Below are 17182 nucleotides of genomic sequence, written 5' to 3'. Positions count from 1 at the left end.
TCCGGTATTGAGATTTACTGTTTTTTGGCCTCAGTTCAGCGGTCTACATCTAATTGTTTCTATTCTGGTTTTTATACTGCACAATTTATGGTAATATTGGAGGGTTTCAGCAGCATTTTAAGGACTTGAGTAACATCTATCACGTTATTTTCTTCTGTAATCGGTTTTCTGAAGGCCTTAGACTGGTCTCTATAGAAGTTCCCTTTTCTGTACAAAAAAGCATTATACATTGTACTTAAACAGAATTTTCTGACCTTTTTAACCTAATGATTTTTAGTTTAAGCACTAGTTTAAAATCAGTGTCTTGATGATGTGCATGAAATGGTGCCTATATTAGTCCATTGGTACCCCAGTAAGGAATTTATTAATTTCCTTATTGTACCAGAATATGAACCGAAACTTAAGGAAGTTAAGTAACTTGTGAAGAGAATTAGGAACGTTGCTTTCCATTGCATAGCTTAAGCATTCAGTCTTAAACAATGTATCAGCTTTTAACATCATTACAGAACTATAGGCTAAAATACATGTGGGGAGTGGTCTTGATAAGGGTCCTGATAATACTGCCTTAAAAATGTGTTGTTGGCTTTGGGTTTGATAGCTAAACAATGCTTCTGCCTTTGTGTAGGGAGAGCTCAAAGAGAATTTATAGTTTAGATGATATGCTTAACATAGCTGCATCAACCTGGTGATTAGTTTAATTAGATGATGTGGTGCTAGCCCACTTTCTTCTGATTTGTCTAACTTTATATTATTTTTGTGCTTAATTTTATTGCTAAAAAACATTGGAATAGAAACTTGCTTTGTTCTGTATTTCTTTTCCAGACGTCGTTCAGCAGCTGAACTACAGACAGTTCTGCATCACAGAACAAGAAAAAAAGATGGTGTGTTTCTGAAGAAAACTTTCTGCAAATTATGTAGTGCAGACTGTGGGTCAAGGGTAGAGAGCAGCAGATCAATGATCAGTCCCAAGACTGACTGCGTAATAACTGTTTGCTTCTCAAACTGTCATCTTTTAGAGGATAGTGCTTTGAATCCCTGAGAAATGGGAATCTTAGTTCACCAAAGTTCTTTGTAGTAACAAGTTGAACCTAGTGGAAGTGTCTTTAATATGCAGTAGTGCTGATACAGTCTCCATCAGTTGTGCTGGGAATGCACAGAACTCTTCAGTCATCCCCAGAGACTGTCCCCAGACTGTTGTGGACATGCCAGGCTGCCCCACAGCTGTGTGCCATCTCCCCTTCAGGCTGACATGTCTTTGACTGGGATTTCTGAAGGTGAGTAGGAGGCTGGCATTGAGTGCCTTCCCTTTGTCTCCTGGAACAACCCGTAGAGAATAACCCCTTTATTGTAATTTTCTGGGAGTTGTTTAGTTTTGTAGATCATATAAATGAAGGTGACAGAAACTTAAGGCTACTGCATTTGCCTTCAGTTCTTAACATTATTAAAATCCATCAGGGAGGAGGAAAGAGGCCAGTTTCTGTTTTGGCTGTTGAATTGAACAGGACTCTGGCTTTATTCCTAGGCACTTATTTCTAAAAGTTACCCTTAATCTATGTTGAGAAAGAATAGGAGAATTTCCTTCTCTTTATGGAAATCTTTGGAGCAAACTGTTCTTAGGCTTCACCTCAATTTCTCTCTGAACTTGGCAGAACAGGATGCTCAGAATACTTTAGAGGGAATCTGAACTGCTGCAGTGCATTTGTTTTTCATGGTGTTAGATTGCAAGGCTTTGAGATTGGTTAAGCATCAGAGGACAAGTCAAAGGGGCAGTCGTCTTTGTTCAGAAAGTGTCGAGTTGTGTTAAGCACTATGGAATATCCTGCTATGGTGTAAGTAGTTATTTCTCTACCAGAGAGAAAGGTTCTGCAGGAACTAAAATTCTTCTGGTTTATGTCTGGGGAATGTATTTGTTCTTTATCAAATATTTGTGAAAATACAGAAAAATATTTTTTAATTAAAATGCCATGTTTCATTATACTATTCCTAAATTATCTATTTTCTTACATCACAAAACTACTTACTTGTTCTCAATGTCTATGTAAGTTTAAGCAGAATCTTTAAGTAATTTTTCAAGGAAATATTTTTAAATATTTGTTTTATATTGCACTAACAGATACAAATGCCTGTGAACAGTTACATACATATTCATTGAACAGCAGCATTTCTTACCTTTATGTTGTTCAGCTGTTTGCCTGTATGAAATCATGTATATACACAACAAAGTAGTTAGGAGGAGGGGGGATCTGGCAGGAGCAGACCTTAAGCTGCGTGCAGTGTAGCTCTTGGTACTTTTCTGATACTGGTGTTTAGAGTTTGGCTGGCTGCTGTCAAGTCTGCACCTGCAGTGGTGCTTGATTGAAACTCTGCATGTATTACTCTTAATAAGAACAAATAAATAGTATCTTCTGTTATTTACCAAACACCAGGATTACTTCAAAACCATGAGTAGAAATCCTTCTTCTGTCATTTCTGCTTCATGCACAGAGGATGCTCAGGCTTCATTCCTCAGCAGAAATGCCATCTACATCTCCCTGCTCTACCTTGGGTTTAACTTGCTGTTTGGAACCCTTATTCAAAATGCATGTCTGGTATTTTGATTATGAATTGTCACATAAACAGAGTGATTGATTAAAGTAATTTACATAGAAGCATTCATGGTGTTTCTGACCAAGGGAAAATACACAGAAGCACATGGCACTTAATTACATTGCTTAACCATAAATGTCAAGTTAAACCTTTTTAAAAAAAGATGAATGCTATACTTAAGGGAAGTGCAATTACATTTCTATGGTTTGAAATGTTTTACACACTGTATATATTAGAGGGGCAAGGATATTAACACTTCTGTACATGCAAAGGTGCTGACAGATTTCAGATGCTACAAGGCAGGCTTTTGTAACCACTGCCCGCTTATTGCTTGCAAAGGGAACTCGTTTACTGTAATGTGCTGTTAATCTGAGCTCATTTACTTGTATGCAGCTGCATTTGCATACAGACCCACTTCTCAGAACTGATTGAGAACATGAGGACTAGTGGTCCTAACTTAGTAAATTGTTGCATATAAACAAGATTTGCATTCAAATTAGTGTGTTATATCACAGCTTGATTATACATCCCATTTTAATAATGTTGAATGAATGGCAATAGTAGATTTCAGTAAGCCGCTCCTCTGATTATATGTTCCAATTCTAAATTTAATTAAAATGTCTTCTCCCCCCTTTTTCCTCCTTTGCTGAAATTTTGTAACAGACCTGGAATTTCTTCTCCCATTTAATAATAAACACTTCTGTAACAACTAGTCATACCTTCCAAATTACATTCAATGATTTCTTTAATAAAAGACTGTCATACTGCTTCTGTATTCCTGTGGGAGGGTAATGGAGGAGCAACTGAACTCCACAGTGTTCACCATCTACTTCTGGCAGAATAGAAGAGAGTAAGAGGAAGTCTACAGAGAGTAATGGGATGAGGTGCTGAGTTCCCCAACCTGTCTGAGCAAATCTCTATGTCTGGAGGACACTGCTCACTACTGGGCAAAAACATTAGCTCAGTTCTTTTCAACAATTATAGCTACGTCGTTGTGGTGCAGCTCCCCATTCTCACCCTGAATTACAAATGAAATAGAAGAGAATAAAATTGTGACGATAACTATTTGACTGTATCAGAAATAAAAAAAAACATTGTTAGTTTTAATGAGGAGCGGTTTTCCGATTTAGTTTGCCATCTGACTTCCACCAGTTCAGCACCACAGCAGTGGCATGGCTCAGAGAGGTGTGTGGGGGGTAGTTCTCACGCTTCTCCAATGCTCGCACACCTAGACATCTTCACTGTTGCCTTTTCTGAATTGGTGTGACAAAATCCTGTTTTCCTCCTATTCTGCACAGCAGCAGCACATCCTCTCCACTGCTGCTGGGATGGTGTAGCTTCTCCATGTTTCTGTGCTCAGATTTGTAAGTATTATAATGGAGCACAATTAATTTGATAAAGACAGCTCATTTCTTTTATTCAATCCATGAATTTGAAGAAAATATATGAAATAAGATGGTTTCAGTGCCATAAATTAAGTAAAGTGTTATAATTTAATTGCACTATGTGTTAGCAGAGTATTTTTCCTGTTGCCTAGCAATGAGATTTACCATGAGATTCACCATGTGTTTAAGATTCCATTATTAACTTCTATTTTCAGAGGTTTATAACTTCAATAAAAATCATTACTCGTAGGGCAATCCAGAAAGCGCATGTCGGAAATTCTTTTTGTTGTTAGGGCATCACTTACTAAGAAAGCTTGAGATGGAAAGCTCAAGTGCCCTCTGACTTCTGTACCCGTTCTCCCATTCTACTCTATGTGGTAAATTTTGAAACTAACTTTTCAAGCAGCCACTATTTTGTGTGATTTTGAAGCAATAAGCTATTTATAAAAGTGGTCTTCTACTTTGAAGGTTCTGCATGGAGACATTTTTACCAAGGCAACTACCTCTGCTGAGAAGAGCAGCAGCTGCTTTGTGCTTCCCCATGAAACTGAACACCTAGGAAGGGGTTTGAGCACTGGCATTTGAGGTCATCTCTGATTGCGTTCCACGTAGCAGTGGAATAGGTCTAGATGTTTTCTTTGTGGAACTGTAATGCTTGTTAGGTGGGAGGATCACATGGAGCTTGATGAAGGAGACTAGTGCTTGGAGAGGTTGGAGTGGCAGAACCTCTGGTAAAAGTGATGACCAAAAAAAAAAAAAAAAAAGAAGAAAAAAAAAAAAAGGTGCTATAGGATAGGCCCAGAAAGTCACCTTGTTCTACAAGAAGAGCTAGCTTAAAGTTGGGGCCAGCAAGTATATGCAAACCCAGACAGGTGTGGCCTTCCTCTGGACCCTCTCCAACAGGTCCATGTCTTTCCTTTCCCTCAGCCCTGTGCTGAGGGCTCCAGAGCTGGATGCAGGACTCCGGGTGGGGTCTCAGCAGAGCGGAGCAGAGAGGCAGAATCCCCTCCCTCGACCTGCTGGACCTGCTTTGGGTGCAGCCCAGGATATGGTTGGCCACCTGGGCTGGAAGCGTGCATTGCTGGCTCTGTAGAAGTATTTAAGGAAGGAGAATATAATTACTGGACTTGTAAATTTGGACTTAACAAAAGATGCCAGGATCAGCCTTTACGAAGACACGGCGGGGAAAAAACGTATTTTGAGTTAATGCTTTTTAAGAAGCAAAACTCTCTATACCTTTAGCATTTCAAAATGGTTGTGATTATTATGAAAGATTTGATTTTGTGTATTGAGATTGATGCACTTAACTATTTATAGAGGATCTGTGTGTTTAGTTGCAGATCTTTAAGGAACTTGACTTTACTCGTGTTGTTAACTACTGCTACTTTTTAACATCTGTATAATTTCAATTTGTCACCTTTATAGTGGTTAATTTTTAATTAAGAAACATAGAAATTTAAAGTTCATGCCTTCAAATGAGCAAAGTAATTTTCACTGGAAACGGAGGCATTCATCAGCACTGGCATTCATCTCGCTTTATAACTAAGCAAGATTAGTTAAGAAAAACAAAGTAAACCCCACCTTTTTTTACATAAACTGGCTTCTCTAGCCCATGCTTATGTTTCAGTACATAAATTTTTTCACATATGTAATTTTTATTTGGGGTTGTATAGTCTCAATATGATTATGAATGCTAAGTATTTTTAGAAATTTGCTAGGTATATGTCTTTTGTGGACAAATTATAGATATAAAATCATATCGATATTATCAATAATATAAGTCAATATTAAATGTGAAAAAGTGCAGTGTTTGCTGTGGCTCACATGAGTAGCATTTCCTGTTTGACTAGACTGTCTTAGGCACCATGTAGTGCTCCTGCAGCCTTTGTATAAAGAATGAGGATAGGGAGGTGTGCCTGAGAGTCCCTAATTTAGATCTCTAAAGTTAGAATTTGCAACTAACCTTCACCATCCCCCTTCTCCTGTAAGTGCTCTGAAATGTTACATCTTCATCTGTCTTCCTTGAAAAACTCCATTTTTCACTCGAGTGCTAGATGGGGTTAGTGGTCTGGATTTCGCATCGCTTGTGCTTCCCCTGAAGATCATCATCCGTACAAGGACTGAATGAAAATGAATGAGTGTTCCCCTGACAGGGTCTAACTCTCCAGGACAATAACTGGGGGACTGGCAAAACGTCAGTTGTTTTTGCGGTTAAAATTACACTGAGGGAACGTGTAAAATAAAAGAGAAAGTAAAATCGTGCTCTTGTTTGGCATTTTCCTCTTAATTAAAGCAGCTCATACTGTTGTGTCTTACATATGTTGTATGAATCAGAAACATACCATATAACTGCGTTATGTTTGTGTGGAGAGAAAAATGAGGGGGAGACATTTGTGGGTCTTTATTTTTAGCGTGGTTATGATTTCTAAAGCTTCTGTACTGCAGAGTCAAAAGGCTGTGTACATTACTGCTGGCTAGTAAGAGTGCACTGGTACTAACCTGCATCACAGCAGAAGGGAATGGAGGATCTTCCAAAGCTTAGTTAAACTGTTGCGAAATGTTTAGGTGAAGTATAGCATGGCTTTACTGATTGGATTTGTGTGGCAAGGTTTTGGTAACAAGGCAGCTACAGGGGTGGCTTCTGTGAGCAGCTGCTGGAAGCTTCCCCTATGTCTGATAGAGCCAATGCTCCAAGATGGACCTGCTGCTGGCTGAGGGTGAGCCCATCAGCGATGGTGGCAGCGCCTCTGGTGTAACTTATTTAAGAAGAGGGGGAAAAAAACCAGCAACAGCAATTGCAGCCAAAGAGAGGAGTAAGAGTATGTGAGACACACAACTCTGCAGACACCAAGGTCAGTGCAGAAGGAGAGGCAGGAGGGGCTCCAGGCACCGGAGCAGAGATTCCCCTGCAGCCCATGGGGAACACCATGGTGAGGCCAGCTGTGCCCCTGCAGCCATGGAGGGCCTCACACTGGAGCAGGGGGATGCCTGAAGGAGACTGTGACCCTGTGGGAAGCCCATGCTGGAGCAAGCTCCTGGCAGGACCTGTGGACCCACGGAGAGAGGAGCCCAGGCTGGAGCAGGTTTGCTGGCAGGACTTGTGATCCTGCGGGGGACCCAGGCTGGAGCAGCCTGTTCCTGAAGGACAGCACCCCATGGGAGGGACCCAGGCTGGAGCAGTTTGTGAAGAACTGCAGCCTCTGGGAAGGACTCATGTTGGAGAAGTTGATGGAGGACTGTCTCCTGTGGGAGGGACCCCACGGTGAAGCAGGGGAGGAGTGTGAGGAGTCCTCCCCTGGAGAAGGAAGGAATGGCAGGGACAACGCGTGATGAACTTGACTTCAAACGGCATTCCCTGTCCTCCTGCGCTGCTTGCAGGGAGGAGGAAGAGAAATCGTGAGCAAAGTTGAGCCTGGGAAGAAGGGAGGGATAGGGGGAAGGAGTTTTAAGATTTGGTTTTAGTTCTCATTATTCTTCTCTGATTGGATTGGTAATAAATTAAATTAAATTTCCCCCAAGTCGAGTCTGTTTTGCCTGTGATGGTAATTGCTGAATGATCTCTCCCTGTCCTTATCTTGACCCAGGAGCCTTTTGTTATATTTTCTCTCCCTTGTCCAGCTGAGAAGGGGAGTGATAGAGCGGCTTTGGTGGGCACCTGGCATCCAGCCATGGTCAACCTACTACACTTTGCATTATATTAAGTAGGCCTAGGACCATTTCTCTTCTCATGAAGAGAGTATTAACTGCAGTACACAGTGGTCTGGAGACAGTTATTTGGCTCTCCTGGAAATCTCTCCTAGTAAAGAACATAATCACAGCATTCTCGTATTTGAGCCCAGTATCTTTAATGGTCACCCTCATTTGATGCCTAGCAACCAGTAAACTTTTTTGTTGTGTCATGTCTTATGTATGTTGTACGTTTGTATAATTATACCTGGTGATTTTAATTTAACAAATCTGTTGGTTGGGGTTTTTTTTCCTCTCAAGAGCTCTTTTTTTGAGGAAAAAATCAGTACTGATAGCTTTAACTTTGCAACAACAAACCAGAAAAAAATGACTGAAGATTTATATGTGGTTTCAAAGAAGTGATAAGCAAGCAAAATTGATTTTAAATTAATGGAAACAATTTCTAAGCTGTATTTGTTGCACAAACCCTGGAATTTTAGCCTGAATTGTACCTAACATCTGCTTCTAACCTGTGATTAAGCAGCTTCAAAGTAAAAGTCTTAATTTAAGTTGTTGCCACTTTTTGGGGGAAAGACTTCAGTAAGGATTATGCTCATACAGTTAATAATAAAGTTGTGCTCATAGTTTTGAGTGATCAGCAAAGATTGCACTTAGAAAAATGATATCTTGATCTGGTACTGAAGGTGTGACTAAACGCACATCTTGGTATCATTCTTTTGAGGTGTCCTTGGTTCACTTGTTTTACATTATAGGAAACAAGTACTGCAATAAACCACAAAGTCCCTTAAGTAAAAACACTTCAAACTTCCAACATACATTTTTATTGTCATCTGCTAGGTTGACTGGGGTCAACTGGACTATTTAGTCATTGACATGCCACCTGGGACTGGAGATGTACAGCTGTCAGTCTCACAGAATGTTCCAATTGCAGGTACGTGTATTGCTTGAACTGTTTCAGAGATTTGAAGTTAGTTAAGTCTGGTAGATTTAGAAAAATCTTATTTTAAAATGCCTGTCAAAATTTCTTTTAATTGTCTTTCTAACACATGAAGAAACTGTTCTGTCAGTTGTGTGATGATGAAAAACACTATCAGTGATTTTTAACATGCTAGCATTTTGATTGTGTTACTTTCTTTTAAGTTACATTTCGAAAAGATTGAGAATTTAAGTATAGCAGTACTCTTGAAGGAAAGGCAGTCATGTCAAAAACTGGTAAGGTTAGTAGGAGAAAATATTTTCTTTGTGTATATCTACTGTATAGTAAAGCTAATACAATAAAATAGTTTGTCTTCATGATTGCTTTTTAATTAGTGGCTGACAACGCTGTTAATGCACATTTATTTCTGATAATCTATGTAGCACTGTAATACACTAATGCATTCTTCTTCCTCTTGTGTTATGAATTTGACTATTTGTAGGGGGTTTAAACCTTGACAAATCAATCTTGGGTTACGCAGGCTGCCTTCTAATCTCATTGGTTTCAGCAGGAATTAGAAATACTGCTTCTGAAAGGATGCTAAGCATCTCACGATATCTGATAGATTGTAATGGTTTATTACCAGTCTGACATACTTCAGCAGAAGCGGTTGTCAATAGCCAACATCATCAATGTTAGGAACTCAGTGGTAAAAGACACAAAGCAATCTTTACAGTTCCAGGAATAATCACTGCTGTGACTCTTCAGGAGGAGGGTAGTGCAGTGCTGGAGCATGCCATCCAAAGAGTCCATGGGATCTGCATCTTGGCAGTTGTCCAGATTGTACTAGACAAAGTCCTATCTGACCCTATCTAGTGTTGCCAGTAGATGACCTCCAGAGACCTTTTCCAACCAGAAATTCTGTGATTCTGAGTTATTAAGGAATCAGTGGGACTGCTTGCTCCACATTTTGGTGATAATCAGATAAATATGTTGATACAAACCCAAAATGGTAGCATCTTTTACTGCTCTCGTTCTTTCCTGAGTGCAGACTGGCTCACGTGCGCAAGCAGGCCTGGTTCCTTCTGACACTCCTCTCTGCAGTTTGGTGGCAGTAACGCACTGAAGTGAAGGCACTAAATATTAAATTTGTAGAACTACTTCACTTGCGTTTAGAATTCTTACCAGGCTGTAAGAATTGTGTATCTCAAAGTTCATGGAATAGGATAACAGTTAGCTACAGGTGTAGGTAGAAAGACTGGTGGGCATTATAGACATGCTCATATATAAAGGCATTAGAGCTAATGGATTTTGCGACATCCATCCAGTTTTCACAGCAAAACCATAACCACTGTTACAGCACAGTGAAGTCTACAGGAATGAAAGGAGCCCTTTAACAATCTGGCAACACCTTGTATCTTTTCCTTAACACAGTCATGTCTGGGCTGCAATCATACATGATAACCACATTTACTCATATATATGTACAAGCCAAAATTTTTGACAAGTAGTTTAAATTTAGTGTTAAGGCTGTGTGCTAGTATTTCATGATCTTCCATGATGTCAAGTTCAGAAAACCTTGAACCTTTTGACATATAAAAGTCAAATGTTAAGACATATGCTAACTCAGCCATAATGCTGTTGCCCCAAAATTGTTAATAACCATGGGAGGTTCTCTCTGCTGCTGGTGTTTTTTGAGTGGTGGAAGGGAGCAAATCAACAGAGTTATGATGAAGGATTTAATGAATTTTTCCCATAAGAAGGAGAAGAGGAGGCTTCTAGTGCCTTAGTTTATCTGTGACCTGGAGCATATGGTGAAAAGCAAACCCATCTTAAATACAGTGGCTAGTAGATTGCATGTGTGAGTAGCAAAGCAGGAGGGCCTTTTACTCCCAGGGTTTTAAGCAGTGAGGTGAAGAATGACAGTGGTACGGAAGTTTTTGGTAAGGTAGAATCTCAGATTAAATCTTGTACATAACGACAGTACAATTATGAAATTAGAGAGGTGTGGCTTTATCTTAATGGATTATGTGGGTTTTTTTAAAGTACAGTGGGTATTGATAATTGCTATTCGCTACAGTGCACCTAAATGTCCTAATTTAACATAGGAAAGGTGATTAGACTCTTGATCTTCAAGCGATTATTGTGCCCTTTTCACACAGAATTCCACACTGTCTTCAGAAGCGTGCGTGGTTGTGGTGTTGGTGCACTGGGTTCTCTGGGGTTCTCTGGGGCAGAGGTGATGGAGGAAAGTACTTTAATTGTCTATTTCTTCTAAGTTTTGCTGAGGTCTGTTTGTGAAAGGTCACAAGATCTTTCTAACTGATACACTACATCAGTAAATGGAAACCTTAATTTAGATAGTTTTTTCCATAATGCTTACATCTTCTTGGAATGTAATAGATGTTAACAAAAGCAAGACAAGTTAAAAAAAAAAAAAAAGCTGGATTTTCTTGCTAAGGACAGCAATGTCCTCATTCTTGTGTAGGTGTAACAAAGTGGGGAATTAAGAGTAAATAATTTTAATGCAGCATTTTCATTAGTTTTCCAAATGATTGTCAGAGACCTGTGGTTCTCATACATGTTGAATCAGGTTTTGAGGCAAGTCAAAGTAGACAAGATGTTGATTTAAAAAAAGAGAAGGAAAACAGGTTTCAAAGAACAAGCAATGCAGATTTTTCTGATATGCCATAAAAGGGGATAAATTCTTGCCCATGACTCTCTCTAAACTCTTCACTATGGCTTTTTGGCTTTTTTTTTTTTAGTGTTTATTTGTATGACTATGGCCTTTTACAACTTCCTAACCGAAGACAGCATTTTGATTTGAATGCTGAAATGACTTCACATTTTTACCACAGTTGGTCAGTTCAGCTTATTACTTCATCAATCCTAACTTCATAAAATTAGGAGTGATAGCATCACTTTACATTTGTCTTTCCCATTAGTTGTTTTTTTTGAGCATGTTGAGGTCAACTCTTGCAGTTTAAAAAAATAAGTGTGTTGTGCTTTTAATGAAGACAAGCACAGCAGACAGGGAGTGATAATTGTAATTCCCTGTGTTCTTACTGGCTCAATGAATTTTAGTGATTTATAAAGAATTTTCTCTGTATGTTGTGAGTATTTTTCATCTCATTGGAAGGGCCTTTTTTTCTGGGTGTATTGCAGCTTGAACTGTGCTTTCTTATTTTACTTGCTACTTTGTTTCTGTCTTTTTGGCAGTCCGTAGCTTTGTTTAGCATGCTTTTATTCAACCTTGTTCCTTTCAAGGGTATGGAAGATAGTGTTACAAATCTGGATGATGATGTCTTTGGAGCAGTCTACAGCATTCTGCTGTTTTTGTGGGCTTCATCTTCATTTGCAATTCATGTTTCTAAGCTGTGTGTTGTCGTTTTCTTTTTTTACAGAAAGTATTTGGTGTGCCATTCTGTTCCCTCTGCGGTTTTCTTGTTCATTCTTTATCCTTTGAGGATGTCTTGCACAGTCATGGTATTAGTGGCATAATTTCTCTCTTTTTCCTCAGAGACAGCATATATATCTTAGTTAAGTACATTTAGAAGTGCATTATCTAGTTTGCATGAAAGTTGTACTTTGATTTGCATGCATGCATATGTGAGATACAGTATTTGCATTACAGTTTCTTCATTACTGTGGCTTCCTAGGGATAGACAGTGTAGAAAATTTGTATTCTGTCTCTAAATAAATTTACAAAACCTGTGCACATTTTTGCCAGCCACTTACAGATTTTTCTGTGAGTGTGAAAGAGCACTGGTAATGGTGTTTTGGGGCAGGTTTGCTCAGATGGGGCATTAAAAACTGTGGCATCACAACATCTGCCTATAAGAGAGGGACTGATAGGATGTCTGAAATGGTATTGGGTTTTAATTTTAGAAGCCTTTTGTTTTTAATGCTGCATCACAGGTACCATAATTTACTTGAGTCAAAAAAGAAATTAGAGCAGTGGTTCATGGGTAAAAGAAACACAACAAAAGATGTCTTATAATTCTGGTTGTCACTGAAGAGAATATTACCCTCACACAACGCTGGAGTGACACTTTTGTGTGGGTACTTTTCCTTCTTTAAAAGAAGGTGAAAAAGGAAACTACTGTGGCTTTCAGTTTTTATTTTACTATTCTTAGTTACCTTACAAGGAGATTCATCTTATTTAGCACATTACTCTGTAATCATCCATAACTTTTCTCACGTTGCAGTCATTCTTTAACAAACTATTAGATGAAAAAAAACATGATAGCTTGAAAATGTGATACATATTTCTGCTCAACCACCACGTCTTTCCTCATATGCAAGTCTGGTTTCCAAATAGAAATTCAGGGTCAGTCTGGAGAAAAAGGCTTTGTTTATGGTGTGTTGTTATTTAATTTGTATTTAGTTCTATTTCTTCACTTCTACTTTGTTCTTCTGTTTCATCTTTTGCATGAGATGTGCAGAAATGGGTTTTTCATTATGTATTGAGCATGCATGCTTGGGAAAGTTTGATGTGTCCTTAGATATTTTCCAGCTTTTAAAACATAGGGGGTTTCAAATGACATTATGATGTTTGATATCAAGGTATAGTGTAAACTAATGATATTACGAAGAATAAGGCTTGCGATTCCTTTGCATTACCTAGTTGCTAAATTGAGAAATCTAAGTGTGTGCATTGGTTCGAATATAATCAATAGCAATGTGAATGCTAGTGTATGTTTTTCTTGAGTTCTATAAAAGCAGAAGTGTTGCCATTGCTAGTCATAGAGGGAATGACTTTTGTCACTTTCTAGATTTAAAATCAACAGTGTACAGAATTCCTACCATCTTTTCATTGCCTTATCCTATAAATGGTGTAATTTTTCCTAATGATTGCATCTTTCAGCAATATGTAGATCTTAATTTAATTATCTCCTGAATGACTTTTGCAGATAAGACCAAAATATTTACCAAAGGAGTTTTTGTTACTTCAGATATGAATTTTCAAAGAATTGTAATTATTAGGATTTCCTTTGATGGCAGCAATTTGATAGATAGGTTTAAATAAAAACAAAAAGCATATTTCTGTCTCTACTGATAAAGCATTAAAAGTCTTATTTCTATTCAGGTATGGACATTGAAGAGGAAAGAGTAGAGGGATGCCATGAACTTGAAGATACTTGGCATTTTAAAATTCTGACTGAAATGTGACATACCAAACTGATGAACCAAACTATTTACTCATATTCACGTCAGTGTCACACAGACCAGGGTGTAGACTTGTACACAACTGTTTTATAGCAGTGTGTGGGACTTAAGAGAACCGGATCCTGCCTCATCATGTAATAACGTACAAGAACAGGAAGTTCCAGGTGATGAGTAGACTGTCTGTTCAGAAATGAGCATTAAAAACAGCAAAAAGAGAATTTCAAATCAGATTTTTTAAAAGAAAATACTGTTGATGTTTTATAAAACTATGCACGAATTAGTGTGAAAAAGAATTGTGGTTTGTGAGATAAAGGTGTCTTTTTAAATGAACCAAAATTGCAAGCTGAGTAGGTATGGTGCTGTTCTCTTGTCTTTTCTGAAGAGAAATGATAACACAACACGCCCCCCCGGCAATTCTGCAGTACAAGTTGCGTGTAGCATAGAGTTTAATATTAGAGTTATATCTGTATTTTTTCACAGAATCATGGAATCATTAAGGTGGGAAAAGATCTTTAAGATCATCAAGTCTAACCATCAACCCAACACCACCACGCCCACTAAACCATGTCCCAAAGTGCCACATCTACATGTTTTTTGAACACTTCCAGTGATGGTGACTCCACCACCTCCCTGGACTTGTGGATGTCCAGGTGGCATAGCAAGTCATTAACTGCTTCCTTCTGGATTATGGGGAGTTTATTGTGCTCTCCATCCCCATCTTCCAGCTCAGGGGGCTGGATACCCTGAGGATACTTGGTCTGGCTATTAAAGACTGAGGCAAAGAAGGCATTAAGTACCTCATCCTTTTTCTCATGCTTGGTGGCAATGTTCCCCCCACGTCCAGTAAGGGATGGAGATTCTCCTTGGCTCTCTTTCTGTTGTTAATATATTTGTAAAAACATTTTTTATTGTCCCTTACGACCGTGGCCAGATTGAGTTCAAAAGCTGGGCTTTTGTCTTTCTAATTTTCTCTCTGCATGACCTAACGAGATCCTTGTACTCTTCTTGAGTTGCCTGCCCCTTCTTCCAAAGGTGGTAAATTCTCTTTTTTTTCCTCAGTCCCAGCAAAAGCTCCCTGTTCAGCCAGGCCAGTTGTGTTCCCCACCAGCTTGTCTTGAGGCACTTGGGGACTGCCCGCTCCTGCATCTTTAAGATTTCTTTGTTGAAGACTGTCCAGCCTTCCTGGATCCTTCTCTGCCCTTCAGGACTGTCTCACAAGGGACTCTCAACCAGTGTCCTGAACAGGCCAAAGTCTGCCCTCTGGAAGTCCATGGTAGTGGTTTTGCTGACCCCGCTCCTTGCTTCACCAAGAATCGAGAATTCTATCATTTCATGGTCGCTAAGTCCAAGATGGCCTCCGACCACCACATCTCCCACCAGTCTTTGTTTGTAAACAGCAGGTCAAGCAAGGCGCCTCCCCTGGTGGGCTCAGTTACCAGCTTGTGTCAGGAAGTTATCTTCCACACACTCCAGGAACCTCCTAGACTGTTTCTTCTCTGCTGTGTCATACTTCCAGCAGATGTCCGGTAAATCAAAGTCCTCCACAAGAACAAGGGCTAGTGATTGTGAGACTTCTGCCAGCCACTTGTAGAATGCTTCATGTGCCTCTTCGTCCTGGTTGGGTGGTCTATAACAGACTCCCAGCAGGATATCTGCCTTGTTTGCTTCTCCTCTCATCCTTACCCATAAGCACTCAACTTGGTCATCACAATCGTTGGTTTTCATACAATGAAAACACTCCCTAACATACAGAGCCAATTGCATTGTCATTCCTCTTTGTGTAGATGTCTTTGCCCCATGTTGAACATCTCTTACTTTGATGCAAATCACAGCCGCAAGGCATCTGATCTTCTTTCTGTTTACTTTAACAATAATATACAATGTTTTTCTCCATTTCTTGCTTTCTTCTTTTATGGTGGTACATCATTAGTTTCTACAGTAAATTTTTGAAGATATTTTATGGAAGCCATCTGGGTAATAGTAAATTTTACTTGATCTATTTTTGAATGGCAAATATTTTTTAATATCAGATTTTTATGTAGGTTTACTCTTTCTTTCATGGTGTATTTTGATATTTTAAATAACTGCAGGAAAGAAAAGGCACATAGGTTTAGGATAGATTGAAAAACAAAAAAAACTTACACCAGTGGGGACTTAAAAATAGTTCTTTGTATTCATCCAAATGTAATTTGTATGCTGCAGTAGTTTGCTTCTGTTGTCAGAAAAAATGTAGTTGACAAATGCAAATTATCATCAGGGTTATCTTAGCTTTTGGACACTCCTGATACTTCATAATGAAGTGTCAGACTCAGTAGACTCTGTAAACTTAATTTAGAGACCAAAATACAGCATGAGTTTACACATTAATGCCTCACACTCTTTCAATATAAATTTAAATTTAACTCTTGGCTCATGAAGATTGATTTAACACACATTGCCTGTCCAAGCTGAAGTGATAGTATATTCAGTGGAAGTTCTTTAAATTTTATCATTCCTGAAAAATAGTTTCTGGGTATTGGGGGAAAAGAGCTGTGAAGTATAGAGGCTTTGAAAACTGAGATTCTCTGAGGTCTGGCAGCAGTAGCTAAGCGTATGTTAAGTTTTAGATTAGCTGCAGTTGTCTTGATTTTTTTTTTTTTTAGACCAATGATTCTGAATAGGAAGAATAAACGAGCATAGTGTTCAACTGACAGTTGCAAAAGATGAGAGAAATCCATATGAATAATGGTACTGCATTCTCTCCTCTAGCTATTTCCTATGAAAAAAAGATGTTTAAATCTGCCTCTTATCACCCCCACCTGGGGAGGGGGGGAGTAAAAACCAGAATGTTTTTTGGAGGTGATTGAAGTAGTCTTAGTGTTGTCTTTTTTTCTGTAGTAGAATCACTCTTTTACCCAGTTTTCCTCTTTGGATTAGGACCTCTCATTTAAAAAACAATCATATTCATTTGTGAAAAGAGACTATTTGGACTTTGCTCTTGCCTAGTACAATGGTCATTATAATCTGGACGTGATTGGTAAATGCCCTTGAAAGCAGGAGGTGGAATGGAGTAAAGCAGAAAAATGCTGATTCAGATAGCTAATGAAAAGTGGAAAATGGCAGAGTGTCCATAAGGGATTAGCTTTTTAGTTTATGCCTATACTTTGCAAATAATGCTTGTTCACAGATGTTACTACAAATGTTTTCAGTGTTTTCACTTTACTAAATAAATATTGCATTGTAAATTGCATTAGTGTGACATGTATTCAGTTTGCCATGACCAAACCCAAACATTTTAACACAGTGAGAGTTGTCTTTACACGTCTTCCTCCATGTGATCTAGTGTGAAAGAGATGGTGCAATACTCACTGATCAGCTAGTTGAGGGCGTTTAACTTCAGGGCGATAGCTTTATCCAGCTTGTGATATTCCTCTGTTGAGTGGTTTCCCTGACAGTTCCT

The 17182-nt window shown here is 38.8% G+C and overlaps 1 protein-coding gene across 1 annotated transcript in view; it reads left to right on the top strand.

The window, feature by feature from the left end:
• NUBPL (NUBP iron-sulfur cluster assembly factor, mitochondrial) overlaps positions 1 to 17182 on the top strand; it is a gene marked incomplete at its 5' end in the record, with an annotated part of 87976 nt that overhangs the window by 45369 nt on the left and 25425 nt on the right. The window contains one exon of the mRNA XM_082000832.1: positions 8496 to 8589. Coding sequence (XP_081856958.1) covers positions 8496 to 8589 — 94 coding nt within the window. The remainder of the gene's footprint in view (positions 1 to 8495; positions 8590 to 17182) is intronic.

This window comes from Phaethon aethereus (genome assembly GCF_964289735.1).
Source record: "Phaethon aethereus genome assembly, chromosome: 5".
Lineage (NCBI taxonomy): Eukaryota > Metazoa > Chordata > Aves > Phaethontiformes > Phaethontidae > Phaethon > Phaethon aethereus.
This window is presented reverse-complemented; position numbering and strand designations above follow the sequence as displayed.